The 15,639-nt window shown below is 40.5% G+C and overlaps 1 protein-coding gene across 2 annotated transcripts; it reads left to right on the forward strand.

The window, feature by feature from the left end:
* Window positions 1-381: 381 nt before the first annotated feature.
* Window positions 382-15,370, forward strand: LOC118388345 (leucine-rich repeat neuronal protein 1-like). Of its 2 annotated transcripts, none has more exons than XM_052526644.1 (2): window positions 382-870; window positions 11,235-15,370. In XM_052526644.1, exon 2 carries the CDS (start codon window positions 11,482-11,484, stop codon window positions 13,642-13,644), a length of 2,163 nt encoding a protein of 720 aa, XP_052382604.1. In that variant the 5' UTR covers window positions 382-870; window positions 11,235-11,481; the 3' UTR covers window positions 13,645-15,370. The 2 variants fall into 2 exon arrangements, with proteins under 2 accessions (XP_052382604.1, XP_035633196.1); XM_035777303.2 differs by having other exon boundaries at window positions 382-595.
* Window positions 15,371-15,639: the final 269 nt, after the last annotated feature.

Raw genomic sequence — 15,639 nt, forward strand, 5'->3', positions numbered from 1 at the left:
AAATGAGAACTTGTTCTCAACTAGCCTACCTGGTTAAATAAAGGTGAAATAAAATAAAAAATGTAAATAAAATAAATGTAAAGAGAGCAGGAGACGGATGGACGATAGAGGTAGATGAGCAAGTATTCATGCAGGCAAGAAAAGCAACAAATTATGGGTTGCATATTAAACAGCTCTAATTAGAGGAACTTAACAACAGCAAAACAAAGAGGTACACTGTCTCCCAACAGAAGCACCATTTCAAACACCAAGGATGGAAGAGGTGTGTGTGGGTGGGGGGGGAGACTTTATCACAAGAAAAAGCAAGAAAAATAACTTGGCGTTCTCCCACTGCGCAGACCTAGCGCCTGCCTATGTTTGCCACATAACAATCCTCGAACAGATGGTGCTCTGCTTGAGCGAGAATGACCAGCACCATCCAGCAGCCAATCGGAAGCAGCTGACTCGTTTGGACAGCGGTTCTCATATTTTCCTTGGAGGAGCACTAGGTTACGGTCGAAGAGTAGAATATCCGCAGACAACTAGTCAGTGAGGTTGCAGGTGGCGTTTCGAAGCGTTTAGATGTCTCTACAATCTACACCATGCTCTCCTCAAGGTTAGCCTACATGGGAACCGTGCCTGAATGAATATATAAACGACAAACCGCTGTAAATAGGCTACCCGTTGCTGCTTGAATGGAATAGATTAAGAAATGTTTTACACGATAATATTGAAGGAATCCGATTAGGCTATCTATGTATTTATTGCATTTATTTGTTGGGTATGTAGGTTATTGACGCTTAGAGGTGAAGGCTATTTGCACAAACCTTAAGTTACTGATGTCCAAATAAACGGGATGCAACTGAGAAGAGAGGCTTGCATGTCAATGAGGTGAGCCCTATACTTCACATTATTTATTTTGCATGAACAAAGTCAGAATATGTTAAACTGAAGCTGCTTCTTCTGTAGCCTGCTATATCCCCTTTCGAGGTATTGTACAGTGGTATGAGAACAGGTGGATGTGAATGTTATGGAAGCAGGAACTCTGTTGCCGGACACTTACCTCCACAATAAGGTTGTGGCCAGGGGGTCATAGCTAGTAATGCTATCAATTTTTCTGGAAATGTATCATTTTCCCTAACAAAATGATATGTGTTTGCCAACAACCTACCGTTACTGCATCTCTGCAAGGGCTTTCTGTGCATGGGTTGGAGGGACACAAGTGCAATAAGGTGAATGCACCAATTTGTAAGTCGCTCTGGATAAGAGCGTCTGCTAAATGACTTAAATGTAAATGTAAAATTATACGAAGGAATAACTAATAGGCAATCGGTTTCTATAATAATGTCATATTATAGGCTATCTATATAATTAATCAGGAGTAGCCCTACGACTATATTTATATTTATTATTGTGATTTGGCTATATCCCGATCAGAAATATTACATTTTCAATCTCAATGCGTCAAATAACATGCTCGGAAACAAACTTTGATCATCCTGCGGCACCGCTTACCGCTGCAACGTTGCAAAAATGTGCTTTGCATATACATGTGAATGCATGTCGGCAAATGTCTCGATTCTTCCATTATCGGCAGAATAAATCGAACAGGAGACAGGTCTTCAAGAAAAAAAAGTCAAGAGAACGGGGTTGTAAAGGGGGGCAGGGAGTGGGGTAGCCTATTGTCATTTTAAGAAACGCCTCTGCCGTTTTGCAGCTGTTGCTCCTGTGTAATAGCTAAGGTTAACTCAAACTGTTGTCTCACAAGCTTCTTATTCACCCTTTGAATGTCCACCAGTGTTAACAACACTAAGGCTAGCCTATGGTAGTGAAACAGTATCTTTGAATGTCCACCAGTGTTAACAACACTAAGGCTAGCCTATGGTAGTGAAACAGTATCTTTGAATGTCCACCAGTGTTAACAACACTAAGGCTAGCCTATGGTAGTGAAACAGTATGAATGTCCACCAGTGTTAACAACACTAAGGCTAGCCTATGGTAGTGAAACAGTATGAATGTCCAACAGTGTTAACAACACTAAGGCTAGCCTATGGTAGTGAAACAGTATGAATGTCCAACAGTGTTAACAACACTAAGGCTAGCCTATGGTAGTGAAACAGTATGAATGTCCAACAGTGTTAACAACACTAAGGCTAGCCTATGGTAGTGAAACAGTATGAATGTCCAACAGTGTTAACAACACTAAGGCTAGCCTATGGTAGTGAAACAGTATGAATGTCCAACAGTGTTAACAACACTAAGGCTAGCCTATGGTAGTGAAACAGTATGAATGTCCACCAGTGTTAACAACACTAAGGCTAGCCTATGGTAGTGAAACAGTATGAATGTCCAACAGTGTTAACAACACTAAGGCTAGCCTATGGTAGTGAAACAGTATGAATGTCCAACAGTGTTAACAACACTAAGGCTAGCCTATGGTAGTGAAACAGTATGAATGTCCAACAGTGTTAACAACACTAAGGCTAGCCTATGGTAGTGAAACAGTATGAATGTCCACCAGTGTTAACAACACTAAGGCTAGCCTATGGTAGTGAAACAGTATGAATGTCCACCAGTGTTAACAACACTAAGGCTAGCCTATGGTAGTGAAACAGTATGAATGTCCAACAGTGTTAACAACACTAAGGCTAGCCTATGGTAGTGAAACAGTATATGCATGTCCAACAGTGTTAACAACACTAAGGCTAGCCTATGGTAGTGAAACAGTATGAATGTCCAACAGTGTTAACAACACTAAGGCTAGCCTATGGTAGTGAAACAGTATGAATGTCCAACAGTGTTAACAACACTAAGGCTAGCCTATGGTAGTGAAACAGTATGAATGTCCAACAGTGTTAACAACACTAAGGCTAGCCTATGGTAGTGAAACAGTATGAATGTCCAACAGTGTTAACAACACTAAGGCTAGCCTATGGTAGTGAAACAGTATGTATGTCCATCAGTGTTAACAACACTAAGGCTAGCCTATGGTAGTGAAACAGTATGAATGTCCAACAGTGTTAACAACACTAAGGCTAGCCTATGGTAGTGAAACAGTATGAATGTCCAACAGTGTTAACAACACTAAGGCTAGCCTATGGTAGTGAAACAGTATGAATGTCCACCAGTGTTAACAACACTAAGGCCACCAGTAGTGAAACAGTATGAATGTCCAACAGTGTTAACAACACTAAGGCTAGCCTATGGTAGTGAAACAGTATCTTTGAATGTCCAACAGTGTTAACAACACTAAGGCTAGCCTATGGTAGTGAAACAGTATGAATGTCCACCAGTGAAACAGGCTAGCCTATGGTAGTGAAACAGTATGAATGTCCACCAGTGTTAACAACACTAAGGCTAGCCTATGGTAGTGAAACAGTATGAATGTCCAACAGTGTTAACAACACTAAGGCTAGCCTATGGTAGTGAAACAGTATGAATGTCCAACAGTGTTAACAACACTAAGGCTAGCCTATGGTAGTGAAACAGTATGAATGTCCACCAGTGTTAACAACACTAAGGCTAGCCTATGGTAGTGAAACAGTATGAATGTCCACCAGTGTTAACAACACTAAGGCTAGCCTATGGTAGGAAACAGTATGAATGCCTATGGTAGTGAAACAGTATGAATGTCCAACAGTGTTAACAACACTAAGGCTAGCCTATGGTAGTGAAACAGTATGAATGTCCAACAGTGTTAACAACACTAAGGCTAGCCTATGGTAGTGAAACAGTATGAATGTCCACCAGTGTTAACAACACTAAGGCTAGCCTATGGTAGTGAAACAGTATGAATGTCCAACAGTGTTAACAACACTAAGGCTAGCCTATGGTAGTGAAACAGTATGTATGTCCAACAGTGTTAACAACACTAAGGCTAGCCTATGGTAGTGAAACAGTATGAATGTCCAACAGTGTTAACAACACTAAGGCTAGCCTATGGTAGTGAAACAGTATGAATGTCCAACAGTGTTAACAACACTAAGGCTAGCCTATGGTAGTGAAACAGTATGAATGTCCACCAGTGTTAACAACACTAAGGCTAGCCTATGGTAGTGAAACAGTATGAATGTCCACCAGTGTTAACAACACTAAGGCTAGCCTATGGTAGTGAAACAGTATGAATGTCCAACAGTGTTAACAACACTAAGGCTAGCCTATGGTAGTGAAACAGTATGTATGTCCATCAGTGTTAACAACACTAAGGCTAGCCTATGGTAGTGAAACAGTATCTCTGGTACTGTTTTAACCCTCTTGTTGTGTTCGTTTCATGTTTAATTCATTCTGTGTTCCCGGTCCAAAATGACCGCCCCAATTATAGCTGATTATAAATCCATAATAATACATATATTATCACCTAAGGTTATGTTAGATCTTTTTACCAACTTAAGTTCTTGTGAACATTACAAGTTTTGAACTTCTATTTTCTATTCATGGCCTGTAGGCCTCATTGACCTGGGCTCATATAACTTGTTTTTTAGTTTAAAAAAGCATAATACATGGATTCTTTTTTTACTATAACAAATACTCAGATGAAACATATTGTGCTATTTATAAGAGACTACTTTGTGTCAACGTTTACAAGGACTCTCTCCTCCTAACCAGTGTCATGATCAAATATATTACAGTATGTTTCAGGATTCTCACATACAGTAAATCGTTTGGATCACTGTGCTGCCACAGAATGAACTGTGAGCAAGGCCTCAAAAAAGCTTCATAAACCAGAGCTGCAAGAAAAGTTCTATATATTATTGAAACAATGTTGCCATTGTTTGTGAGAATGCCAACAGGTGTGGTTCCTGTGGGGAGAATATTCTATTGGGGAAATGTTCCCGTGGGGGTTGCCATGGAAGCCAAGAAGGGGAGTGAGGTGTGTGCGTGTGTGTGTGTGTATGCTCAAATACACATGCATGCGGGGGTCTGGGAGAGGAAGTGTGAATGGGCATGTGCCTGAACTAAATTTTATACACTAATTGTAGTCTCACCCAATCATTTCTAATGACCGGTCATATTTGACCAGGAAGTTAAATAAAACACCCAAAATTGAATGAAAATCATCAACATGTATTTTGTGTATTCGGATGCTCTGTGTGGACAAAGTCATGGAACTTTATGACAATCAGATTAAATTAACTACATTTTTCAGAGAGAAAACTTGTAAATTGGTCCAATTCGACCGGAACACAGCAGGAGTGTTAAGGAGTTCAGTTGTGTTATCAGTCAGTCTGTTAAAGTTGTAATTCGTTAGTATCACTTAGATACAGAGTTCCATTGTTTTATACCCTGTCATTAATTGGTTGCTATGGTATCAAATTGCCTGTGCTAGAAGTACCAAATCATCACTTTGCCCACTGAGCCTCAATCAGTGTTGGCAATATGACATAGACACTGAAAAAAGAAGAAGGTTTTGGCTTTTTTTTCTTTCGGTAAGCCCTGTGGGCATAACTCCCCCTCCAACAAGCACACACACACACAAAGGCCTGATAATAGGGTGTGTGTGTCTGTCCACCAGGCAGGGTTATTAGGAGACATTGAGAATACTACAATGTCCTCCACCATGGAGAAGAGAGTTCCCTTGGGGCTGGGGAGAGGGGGGGCTGAGAATGGAAAGGGAGGGGAGGGGGGAGTGGAGGGTGTTGAAGCTCATGCTTCTCCCATTATTCTTGTAAAAAGGGTCAACACATTAGTATCTCAGAGGTAAGGCATGGTGCAGGCTAGGCAGCTGTTAAACTAATTATGTTCTCATAATCTGCTGAAGGAATCATTCTGTGCAGAGTGTAACTTTTACAGTGGGCTTATGGGCCCAAACCCCCCAGGCTTAGTAGTTGGACATTGCTGTTGTATTTTGTATTTTTCAGTGCGAAGGGCACAGGCTACAAATACAAGCATACATTTCAGGTAACACTTCCCTTTACAGTGTTCTTATTACTGGAAAGACTCAACACTCCTGTCTCACAGATTATTACCTCTGCAGAGGTGTCAAATGAGGAGTTATCAGTCCTTGGTTTGATGTAGGTGAATTTATCATATTCTAATCTAGACTACAATCAATATGCAGCTTGTCGTGTTAATGCAATGGACATGAAGCAGCTGAACCCTTTTATGCAGGACATAACTTCAGTCTTCAGCCAGCCAGCTGTATCTGCTTGTATTATACTATATTCTGAAACAACACACGTTTTCCCCCTTAACCCTCCTGTATGTAGTAACCTATTACCCCTCTACCACACTTTTAGGGGAATATAGTTATTTGAAGCCTTTCTGAGTTTTTTTTAATCTTCTCTGTGGTAGTTACCAATTATCTTTGTCAATCCCAGCCCACCAGACTGTTTGCCTCTTAAAGTGGTGTAAATGTTCAAGGGCTTTTAGGAATCAGCATGACAGATTCAGCGTTTTTTTAAATCTTGGACTTTATGTTTGCACTACTCAAATGAACCAAAAGAGTGTGTGGAAAATCTCATTTCTAATTTTATATTGCTCCTTGTCACTTAATCATAAAGTCACCATAGGAAGATTTTCTTTGAGTGTGAGTGTCCGTTTAGAAGAGCCATTTGTGATGGTGGAGAATTGACTTATTCAATTTATTTGGTTTTCCCTAAAGGAAGCCTTATCTTGTTTATGTTTATTATGTCAGAATTATGTGATCGGATTGTTTGTCTTCTATTGCTCACATCTCTGGAAGGATTACGCCCTGTGAACACAGGATTGGAAAAGTAAACACCTTTCTCCTGGGGAAAAAAAGGATTTCTCTCCTCAGCACATATCAAAGACCTGGTGTCTGACAGCCAGGGTACAAAGCAAATCATTAACCATCAGCATTCAAAAATAATCCTGTAACTCAAATCTTTATCAATTGTCAGTTTGTATTCATGTATTCTTTGCATAATTCTATTTGATCTGACAACTAGAGGTACTGAAGTGAAGTGAACTATTAGATGTTGCAGGACATTCTCTTCTGTTTGATTATGCAGGTTTTATTGTAATGTATAACTATATAACAAGAGTATAGCTAACAATTTATTCCAAAAAACTCTATGCTGTTAGTATAGTATATGTAGTCTGAGACAGTGTACCAGATATTTATTGTGCTCTTGTCCCCTTAGGGTTTGGTTGAAATACTGTGTATGAATGGATCATTTTTCCTTACATACCTTCCTTTGTTTAGTTTAGCTGAATGTGAATAGACTCACACAATACTGCATCATTAAGGTAAATATGCAGTGACTTCAACCTCACTTCTATTAGACCTATAGTAAACTGAGTACAGTCCTTAAGGAAACCAAAGAGAGCACAATTATTGTCATTACCATCTATTCAAAATGATTACATCGAATGAAAGCCAACATGGAAACTTTTAAATGAAATAGAAAATCATTCTGTAACATTGACCGCAATAGCTTTTTTATTGGTGTTGAAAACACATTTTGTTCGAGACTGTTTTGCAAAAGAAATATGGCCCTCCATGGGACCCATAAGTGGTGGAAGTGGACTTTGTGTTCTTGACAAAGAACAGACAATTTTCTGGATAGAAAAGGTGTCTCACTCAGAATGAATACATTTCATGGTTTTTACATGCCATTTTTGTTGTCACAGCAGGCAAGCTATGACTACTGTACATACCAGGAACCATAGATCCCCAAGAATCATGTCCACCAGGGAGTTTTGCAGTTATATGTCCTGTGCTAAAGTAGCATTGAACCCATATGAATTCATACACATACTCCATCTCAATAGTACTACAGACACCTGTGATCTTCAAATCACTTACCCATAGGATCACATAGTTTACTGTGACTACTGTAAGGTTAAGTAGGTTAAGTACCCAATTGGAAGATACAAAGGCAGTCCTGATTCAAGCTAAAGAGTTTTCTGTTTCCTTCCATGTTGTGTTGTTTTCTTCCCCCTGATGTGTGGATGTGGAGGCCAGTTTTCAAGGCTGGTTTCCTCTGCATGCTGGGTTTCCTCTGGCTCTGTGCCCTCTGTGGGCTCAGAGGGCTCAAGGCTGTGTCAGGGTAGTCTCAACGCAGCTTTACAGCTGTTTATTAATACAGCATCTGCAAAGTTCACAAGCTCTCTTCAACTGTATTGTCATGGTTCCAGACACTAATTGTCACGTTCTGACCATAGTTCTTTTGTGTTTTCTTTGTTTTAGTGTTGGTCAGGACGTGAGCTGAGTGGGCATTCTATGTTTTGTGTTTCTATGTTGGGTTTGTTGTTTGGCCTGATATGGTTCTCAATCAGAGCCAGGTGTTTGTCATTGTCTCTGATTGGGAACTATATTTAGGTAGCCTGTTTTGTGTTGGGTGTTTGTGGGTGGTTGTCTTCTGTCTTTGTGTCTATGCACCAGAAAGGACTTTTTTGGTTTTTCACATTTGTTGTTTGGTATTTTGTAGTGTTCACGTTTATTGTCCTTATTAAACATGTTGAACACTAACCACGCTGCATTTTGGCCCCCCTCTCCTTCAACGGAAGAAAACCGTTACACTAATGAGACTCCCACCCCACTTAGACTTTCATATACTTTTGTTAAATGTCACCCCCCTTGTAAAACTGAAATGTTTCCAAAATAACTATTTTGATACTTGTGATAAATGTCGCTGTTATCTCTGTCCGACATTTCAAAATGGAAACACCAACATTGGTTTTGTGTACACTGGTTTGGATTGTTGTCAAGGGAACCTATGAGAGCATGAAATAAACAAAAATATGGTGGTTGAGTCAATATTGGATTTATGTTATGCAATCTCAAAAGTCCCCATTATTCTATGGGTTTAACCTTTGGCTTAGGCCTTCATTTGAAGCTTAATGACAATATTTAAACTAAAGCCTTTGTTTGGAATACAAAGTCTTAAATTAAATGATGCGCTCGTAAATGTAATCTCTCACACTGAAATGGTCCCTCTAATGTGGTTTGGAGTCATGGACAGAATCTCAGACTAACCTCACTAACCCATAGATATCAGATTTAAACCAATGGTATCACCGGGAATCCTTTATCCAAAGTTTATTAAACATTTTAGGGTCCAGTGAGCATATTTTTAATACTCTAAAACAGAGTTCCCCCAACTGGCGGCCCACGCATGTTTTTGGAACCAAGTATTCCGAGCCAAAAATGAATACATGCTGAAGTTGTCCAGCATTTATGAAGTTGTTTATTTATTTTTTCTTCATTGTTGATATGAAATACTGCAAAAACACCAGGAAATCAGCTCCAAGTTATTTACATTTTTGGAACTCTGTTCCACACACAATAGGAATTGTATACAAATGTAAGCGAGGTTTTAAATTATTATGTTTTAGTCAAATATTATATCTCAACCTAGTTGATGATCCTTGCCCTAAAACCTCAGGATTTAGCAACTTGATTTATTTTACTGCAATTTCCTTTTGGAAGCAAGACATCCTTGCAAGACATTGTCGGTTTGCTGTATTTTTGATGCACTGTTGACTACATCTAAGCCTATTTAAGCTTATCAGTAATGGCTGTTTATAAACAGTGAATAAACATGATGAGGTAGGTTACAGCCATTTGTAGTTAAAGAACACAGTGATCTCTATCTCTCCTGAGGGTTACATTTCCTCAGACTGATTTCTGACTCCGCTAATCCTGATGGGTCAAGTCAATCTTAACCACTCACTCTGCCTTAGCATAAGAAACATGTCTGTATTACAAGTATTTCACCCCTTATTTCACCCTGTCCCAGAAGAAAAATCCCCTGTGCAGGAGGAGCTTGAACTTGTTTCATGTCACCCATGCTCTGTTGCCAGACAGTTTTGCACTCCGATGAATACGCAGCTCTCTTCTTTCAAAGCCTCTTAGCAATATCTTCTTAAGTGAGTGTTGATCACAGATGTTGTTTGGTTGTAAGGCCTATGGCACTGTAGTACTAATGTATGTCTCTTCCATGGAAAGGGATACGCTCTTCAGTAAAATCACCTAATTAGGTTAGGGAATTTCTTAAGTGTTGCTCAGATTATAATGCCATACAGGACTCCGCCACGTTAGAACCAGCTAGCCTGGATATGGTGGCAGACCTTTCTGATTCCCACCTCCGCATTATATACGTTTACTACATATACAGGAAAGGTTGGTACTCATAGCAAAGCACTCATGTAAACCCTCTTCTCAGTTCAAATGGTCCTAATGCTTCAGTAGTTTCAGGGAGGAATCAGTACTTATTGATTTCCACATGCCACTTTCAGAACTCAATTACAGAGCCTTGTAGTTGCTCAAGTGTGCATATGTGCCAGCCTCTCCTCTGGAAAATCACTAACACTCTTTAGTGACGGTAGAAAAAGCTTAGAAACCAACTCAATAGTCAGTGAAATCATTATTCTGAAGAACATTACCACAATAAAAGTATATTTTAATTGATATAACATTCACTTTAGGTTTAAAGGTATTGTGGCCCATTTGTTAGAGTCGGAACTGTAGTGCTATATGGGATGGCAGATGCCTGGTGCTCCTGTTATGAGCTGCTCTTCTCCAGACTAGACCGTCCAGACTAGTCCTTCTCCTAAAATCTCTGTCCTTGGATAAAAATCATTCTGGATTATCACAATTTATTTGAATAAGTGACTGTTGAGGCTGAAGAGAAGTGTGAGGTATGTTCAACAAAATGCTGTGCTTGCAATGCTCACTGAAGGCTTCTCTCAGAAACACCCTAAATATGTTCAAAGAAATCCATCATATTTCTGTACCAAAACTAGGACACAGTGGATCCTTCATTAATAATCTAGGAACTTTTTATTTTTTTATACTTACGTATCTCAGAGTATTTAATGATGTGTGAAGAAGCTAATGATCTATTCCTGATGATGGGCCTATTGGATAGATGAGAGCACTCAATGGAATTTGATCTTTGTCCAAATATACAAGTTCTGATGGGTGTTTTTTGAACTATTGTACATGCATTAAAACGAGCTGATTTCACATTTTTCCTCATAACTGATGATGTTGCATAATTCATATTAACAATCTCTCAGATGAAGATGTAAACAGAAGACATGCTCTCAACATCATCAGGAGCTGTGTAACAATCATGTTTTATTTAACATGACTGACATGTAACTTTCGGTAATATTATGTGACTGGATGTATGATACAGTGTACCCTTACATATACCCCTGACAATAGTTTTCATCAACTCCCTTTGTCTCATACATATAATTTTGTTATGCTATTTGTGCTCCTTTGTGTCCTTGTGTTAAACTGAACTATAGTGACTCAGTCTTTTTTTGTCTTTGTTTTACAGACTCACCTTGCAGTCCTGAGGTATTGATGAAAGAACAACTCTGAACAGTGGGAGACTCACTGTAACACTGTAACTGTTTCATTGGAACCCCCTGGGCATATTTTTCCATCTGGATCATTTTAGAGGGATACACCTACAGGTCAACACCCCCTCTGGTTAATGACAATCACACAGCTCCCTCCAAGTTCATCTACCCCTTCTGGTGTCCAACCCTGTGGGTTTAGACAGGTGAACGCAGACAGACAGCATGGCTAGAGGGAGGTTTATCTACTGTTTACTAGGCCAGTTGTTCACTGGCCTGATTCTGTTTTCCGTTGGACTATCCTCAATCCAGAGAGATAATGATTGTCCCCAGCAGTGTGTATGTGAGATCCGACCCTGGTTCACCCCTCAGTCCACCTACAGAGAAGCCACGACGGTGGACTGCAACGATCTCCGTCTCACACACATCCCAGGCAACCTGTCCAGTGACACGCAGGTGCTCCTCCTGCAGAGCAACTACATCGCCAGGACCAGTGAGGAACTGGAGCAGCTATACAACCTGACAGAGTTGGACCTGTCTCAGAACAACTTCAGCAGCATCCGTGACGTGGGCCTCAGCAACATGTCCCAGCTCACCACCCTGCACCTGGAGGAGAACCAGATCACTGAGATGCCTGACTACTGCCTGCAGGACCTCAGCAACCTGCAAGAGCTCTACATCAACCATAACCAGATCAACATTATCTCCCCCAATGCCCTCTCTGGTCTGCACAACCTGCTCAGGCTCCATCTAAACTCTAACAGGCTCAAGGCCATCAACAGCCGCTGGTTTGAGTCTACTCCCAATCTGGAGATCCTCATGATCGGGGAAAACCCTATAGATGGCATTCTGGAGTTTAACTTCAAGCCTCTTGTAAACCTGAGAAGCTTGGTTCTGGCTGGAATGGATTTAACAGACATTCCTGGAAATGCCTTTGTGGGACTAGATAACCTAGAGAGTCTCTCCTTCTACGACAATAAGCTAGTCAGAGTTCCTCAAAACGCTCTTCAGAAACTACCTAACCTCAAGTTCTTGGACTTGAACAAAAACCCTGTGCACAAAATTCAAGAGGGGGACTTGAAGAACATGCTGAGGCTGAAAGAGCTGGGCATTAACAACATGGGGGAGCTGGCCTGCATTGACCGCTTTGCCCTCGATAACCTCCCTGAGCTCACCAAGCTGGAAGCCACTAACAACCCCAAGTTCTCCTACGTGAACCGCCAGGCCTTCCGTGACCTCCCCGCCTTGGAGAGTCTCATGTTGAACAACAACGCCCTTAACGCCCTCTACCAGTCCACTGTGGACTTCCTGCCCAACCTGCGTGAGATCAGTATCCACAGCAACCCCATGCGATGCGACTGCGTCATCCAGTGGATGAGCTCCAACAAGACCAACATCCGCTTCATGGAGCCCCTCTCCATGCTCTGTGCCATGCCAGCCAAGGTCAGAGGGCAGCATGTGAGGGAGGTGCTCCAGCAGGACTCAGCAGAGCAGTGCCTGCCGATGATCTCCCACGACACATTTCCCAACCACCTGAACCTGGACATCGGCATGACTGTGGATCTGGACTGCCGAGCCATGTCCCAGCCCGAACCGGAGATCTACTGGGTCACGCCCATGGGGAACAAGGTGATGATAGACACCATGTCTGAGAAGTACAGCCTCAGTAGTGAAGGAACGCTGCGCATCTCTCACATCCAGGTAGAGGACTCTGGCAGGTACACCTGTGTGGCACAAAATGTTGAGGGGGCAGACACCCGGGTGACTGCTGTTAGGGTGAATGGTACTCTCTTAGACAGCTCCCAGCTGATGAAGATCTATGTGAAGCAGACTGAGTCCCACTCTATCCTAGTCTCCTGGAAGGTCAACTCCAATGTCATGACCTCCAACCTCAAGTGGTCATCTGCCACCATGAAGATAGACAACCCCCACATCACCTACACAGCCAGGGTCCCGGTGGATGTCCATGAGTATAACCTCACACACCTACAGCCTGCCACCAAGTATGAGGTGTGTCTCACCGTCTCCAACATCCACCAGCAGACGCAGAAGTCCTGTGTCAACGTCACAACGAAGCATGCAGCCTTTGCTGTGGAGATATCCGACCAAGGCACTAACACTGCTCTCGCAGCTGTCATGGGAACCATATTCGGCATCATCAGCCTGGCCTCTATGGCTGTGTACATAGCCAAGCGGTGGAAGAGGAAAAACTACAATCACTCCCTGAAAAAGTACATGCAGAAAACATCCTCCATCCCCCTCAATGAACTCTACCCTCCCCTCATCAACCTGTGGGAGGTAGACAGTGAGAAGGACAAAGAGGTGTCCTCCTCCTCAGAGACCAAACCCAGCCAAGTGGACACTACACAGAGCTACTATATGTGGTGATAGCTACTGGGTCGTTCCACCAATTCGGTGCCTTTTGAGAAGTATAACTTGGTAAAAAACAAATGTTTGATTTCACCTAATATTATCATTCTGTCATAAAGAGCACATGTTGAACTTCATTAAAAACACATTTTCTCATCTCAAAAGGTTAAATACAAAATTACTATGGTAAGTGTCTATTAAGTGCCAAATAAAGTAGCAGGGTTGACGGTAACAGGGTTGACGATTTCATCTAATATCAGCTATAAATCCCCTTGTGACAGGGGGAATGGAAGTGTGTTGTGTACAACAGGGAATGCAAGCTTCACAACAAAATTGAAGTTCTTAAAATATTTCTAGCCTGTCTATTGGTAACATGCTCAGTTTTCAACCCACTCAGTTTTCCACCAGCTCAGTTGTCCACCCCAAAACACCAGAGAATGGCCAAAAAGAGTAGAAACAGCTCACCTGCTTTTACACTTTTTATATATATATATATATAAAAGGAGAGTTCAGTTTACGTTTTAAGGTTAACCTTAAAAATAAGGGACAGATGAAAATGAATCACTAATCACATTAAATAAATAATAATCTTTTGAAATGTCAAAGTAACAATAGCCAAAAAAAAGTATAACTTTACAATGATGGTGAAAACTTGGAGAAATGTTGGAGTGAAGTGGGTTCAAATCTTGCTAGAAGTCAGGTCACCGAGGGGGCACAGAGGGTCATGTAGAAATGCTGAATTTTTTTACCAAGTCTTTATTCATATGGAAAATCAGATTAATTTAATTCTCCATGTGGTCTATATTAATAAAGGGCACTTCATTTAATAAACAGAATTTCAAAATTAAATATTGTTCCACAATTTCTACTTAAAATATTAAAGGGATGCAAAAGGCACTCAATTTGTGGAATGACCCTACTATATGGCGAAAGACACTACATGTGGGGTAAATCAGAAATACTTTTCTTATAGGAGCACAAGGACATTTCTTTCGCTTCTTTGTGTGACAGTAATATGACTTTTTTTCCTTCTGTTTTCTGCTTTGCTCATATGAGGTGAAGGACTGACTAGTATTTCAGACTTTTTAGCATAGCACATTGCCTTTCTTCTCATGCTCCCTTTTTGACACTCAATATGACAACTTTGTTTAGCTCCCAGGACTTGGTAGTCACTGTGCTTTATTTTTAGTACTTGTTTTGATAGCACAGCATGGGTATTGTAAAGGATTCCGTCTGGATCAGCTTGCAGGAGCTGGAATTGGATCCATTTAGATTTCTTTCTCTGGCATTATTCTTAGAGAATGCAATGTTTTTTTTTCTCGTAAAACAGTTTAACTGTTAACTGTTGTGCACTGAAATATATTAACCAATTTGTCTATGGACTCCAATATAAGCTGACAAAGTACGTTTAGACTTGATATACTGTCTATTGAATAACGTTAGCAATCGTTCTGTAATGTTGTATCAACTATAATTTGAACAACTTTTTTGACATTAGTAAACATTATTTTTTTATTTAGAACTTAAGTTTGCAGAGAAAACACTGTAAACCAGCAATATAAATATGAATGTTTATTAACTTGGTAAGTAGACATATGGCTTTTTAAATTCTCAGAATATTTTCTTTCATATTGCTAGAATCTGTCAACGATCACTGATTTTGTTGTGATTTACACACGCAAATATGTTGTATATTGAGGAACAAGCAAAAATAAAATGTATTTTCCTCATATTTTTTATACGATCTCCAGGCCATGTGTCATTATTTGCAGGCTATGCTACGTCAGATATTTAAAACAGGAAAAAATCTACTTTAGAAAATGTATTTATTAGTATGCACTAATTTACCATAATTCCATATGACTATCAAACTTGAATAAAAATGTAAACATCCTCTGCAGGGAGATAAAAATGTGTTTTACAGGATGACATCATGTCAATCAGTTTGAGAGTAGGTGTAGGCACAGTGTAGATTGTGTTAAAGAGAGTGAAGAGATATAACGACAGAGATTG

The sequence above is a fragment of the Oncorhynchus keta genome, chromosome 10, assembly GCF_023373465.1.
Source record: "Oncorhynchus keta strain PuntledgeMale-10-30-2019 chromosome 10, Oket_V2, whole genome shotgun sequence".
Classification (NCBI taxonomy): domain Eukaryota; kingdom Metazoa; phylum Chordata; class Actinopteri; order Salmoniformes; family Salmonidae; genus Oncorhynchus; species Oncorhynchus keta.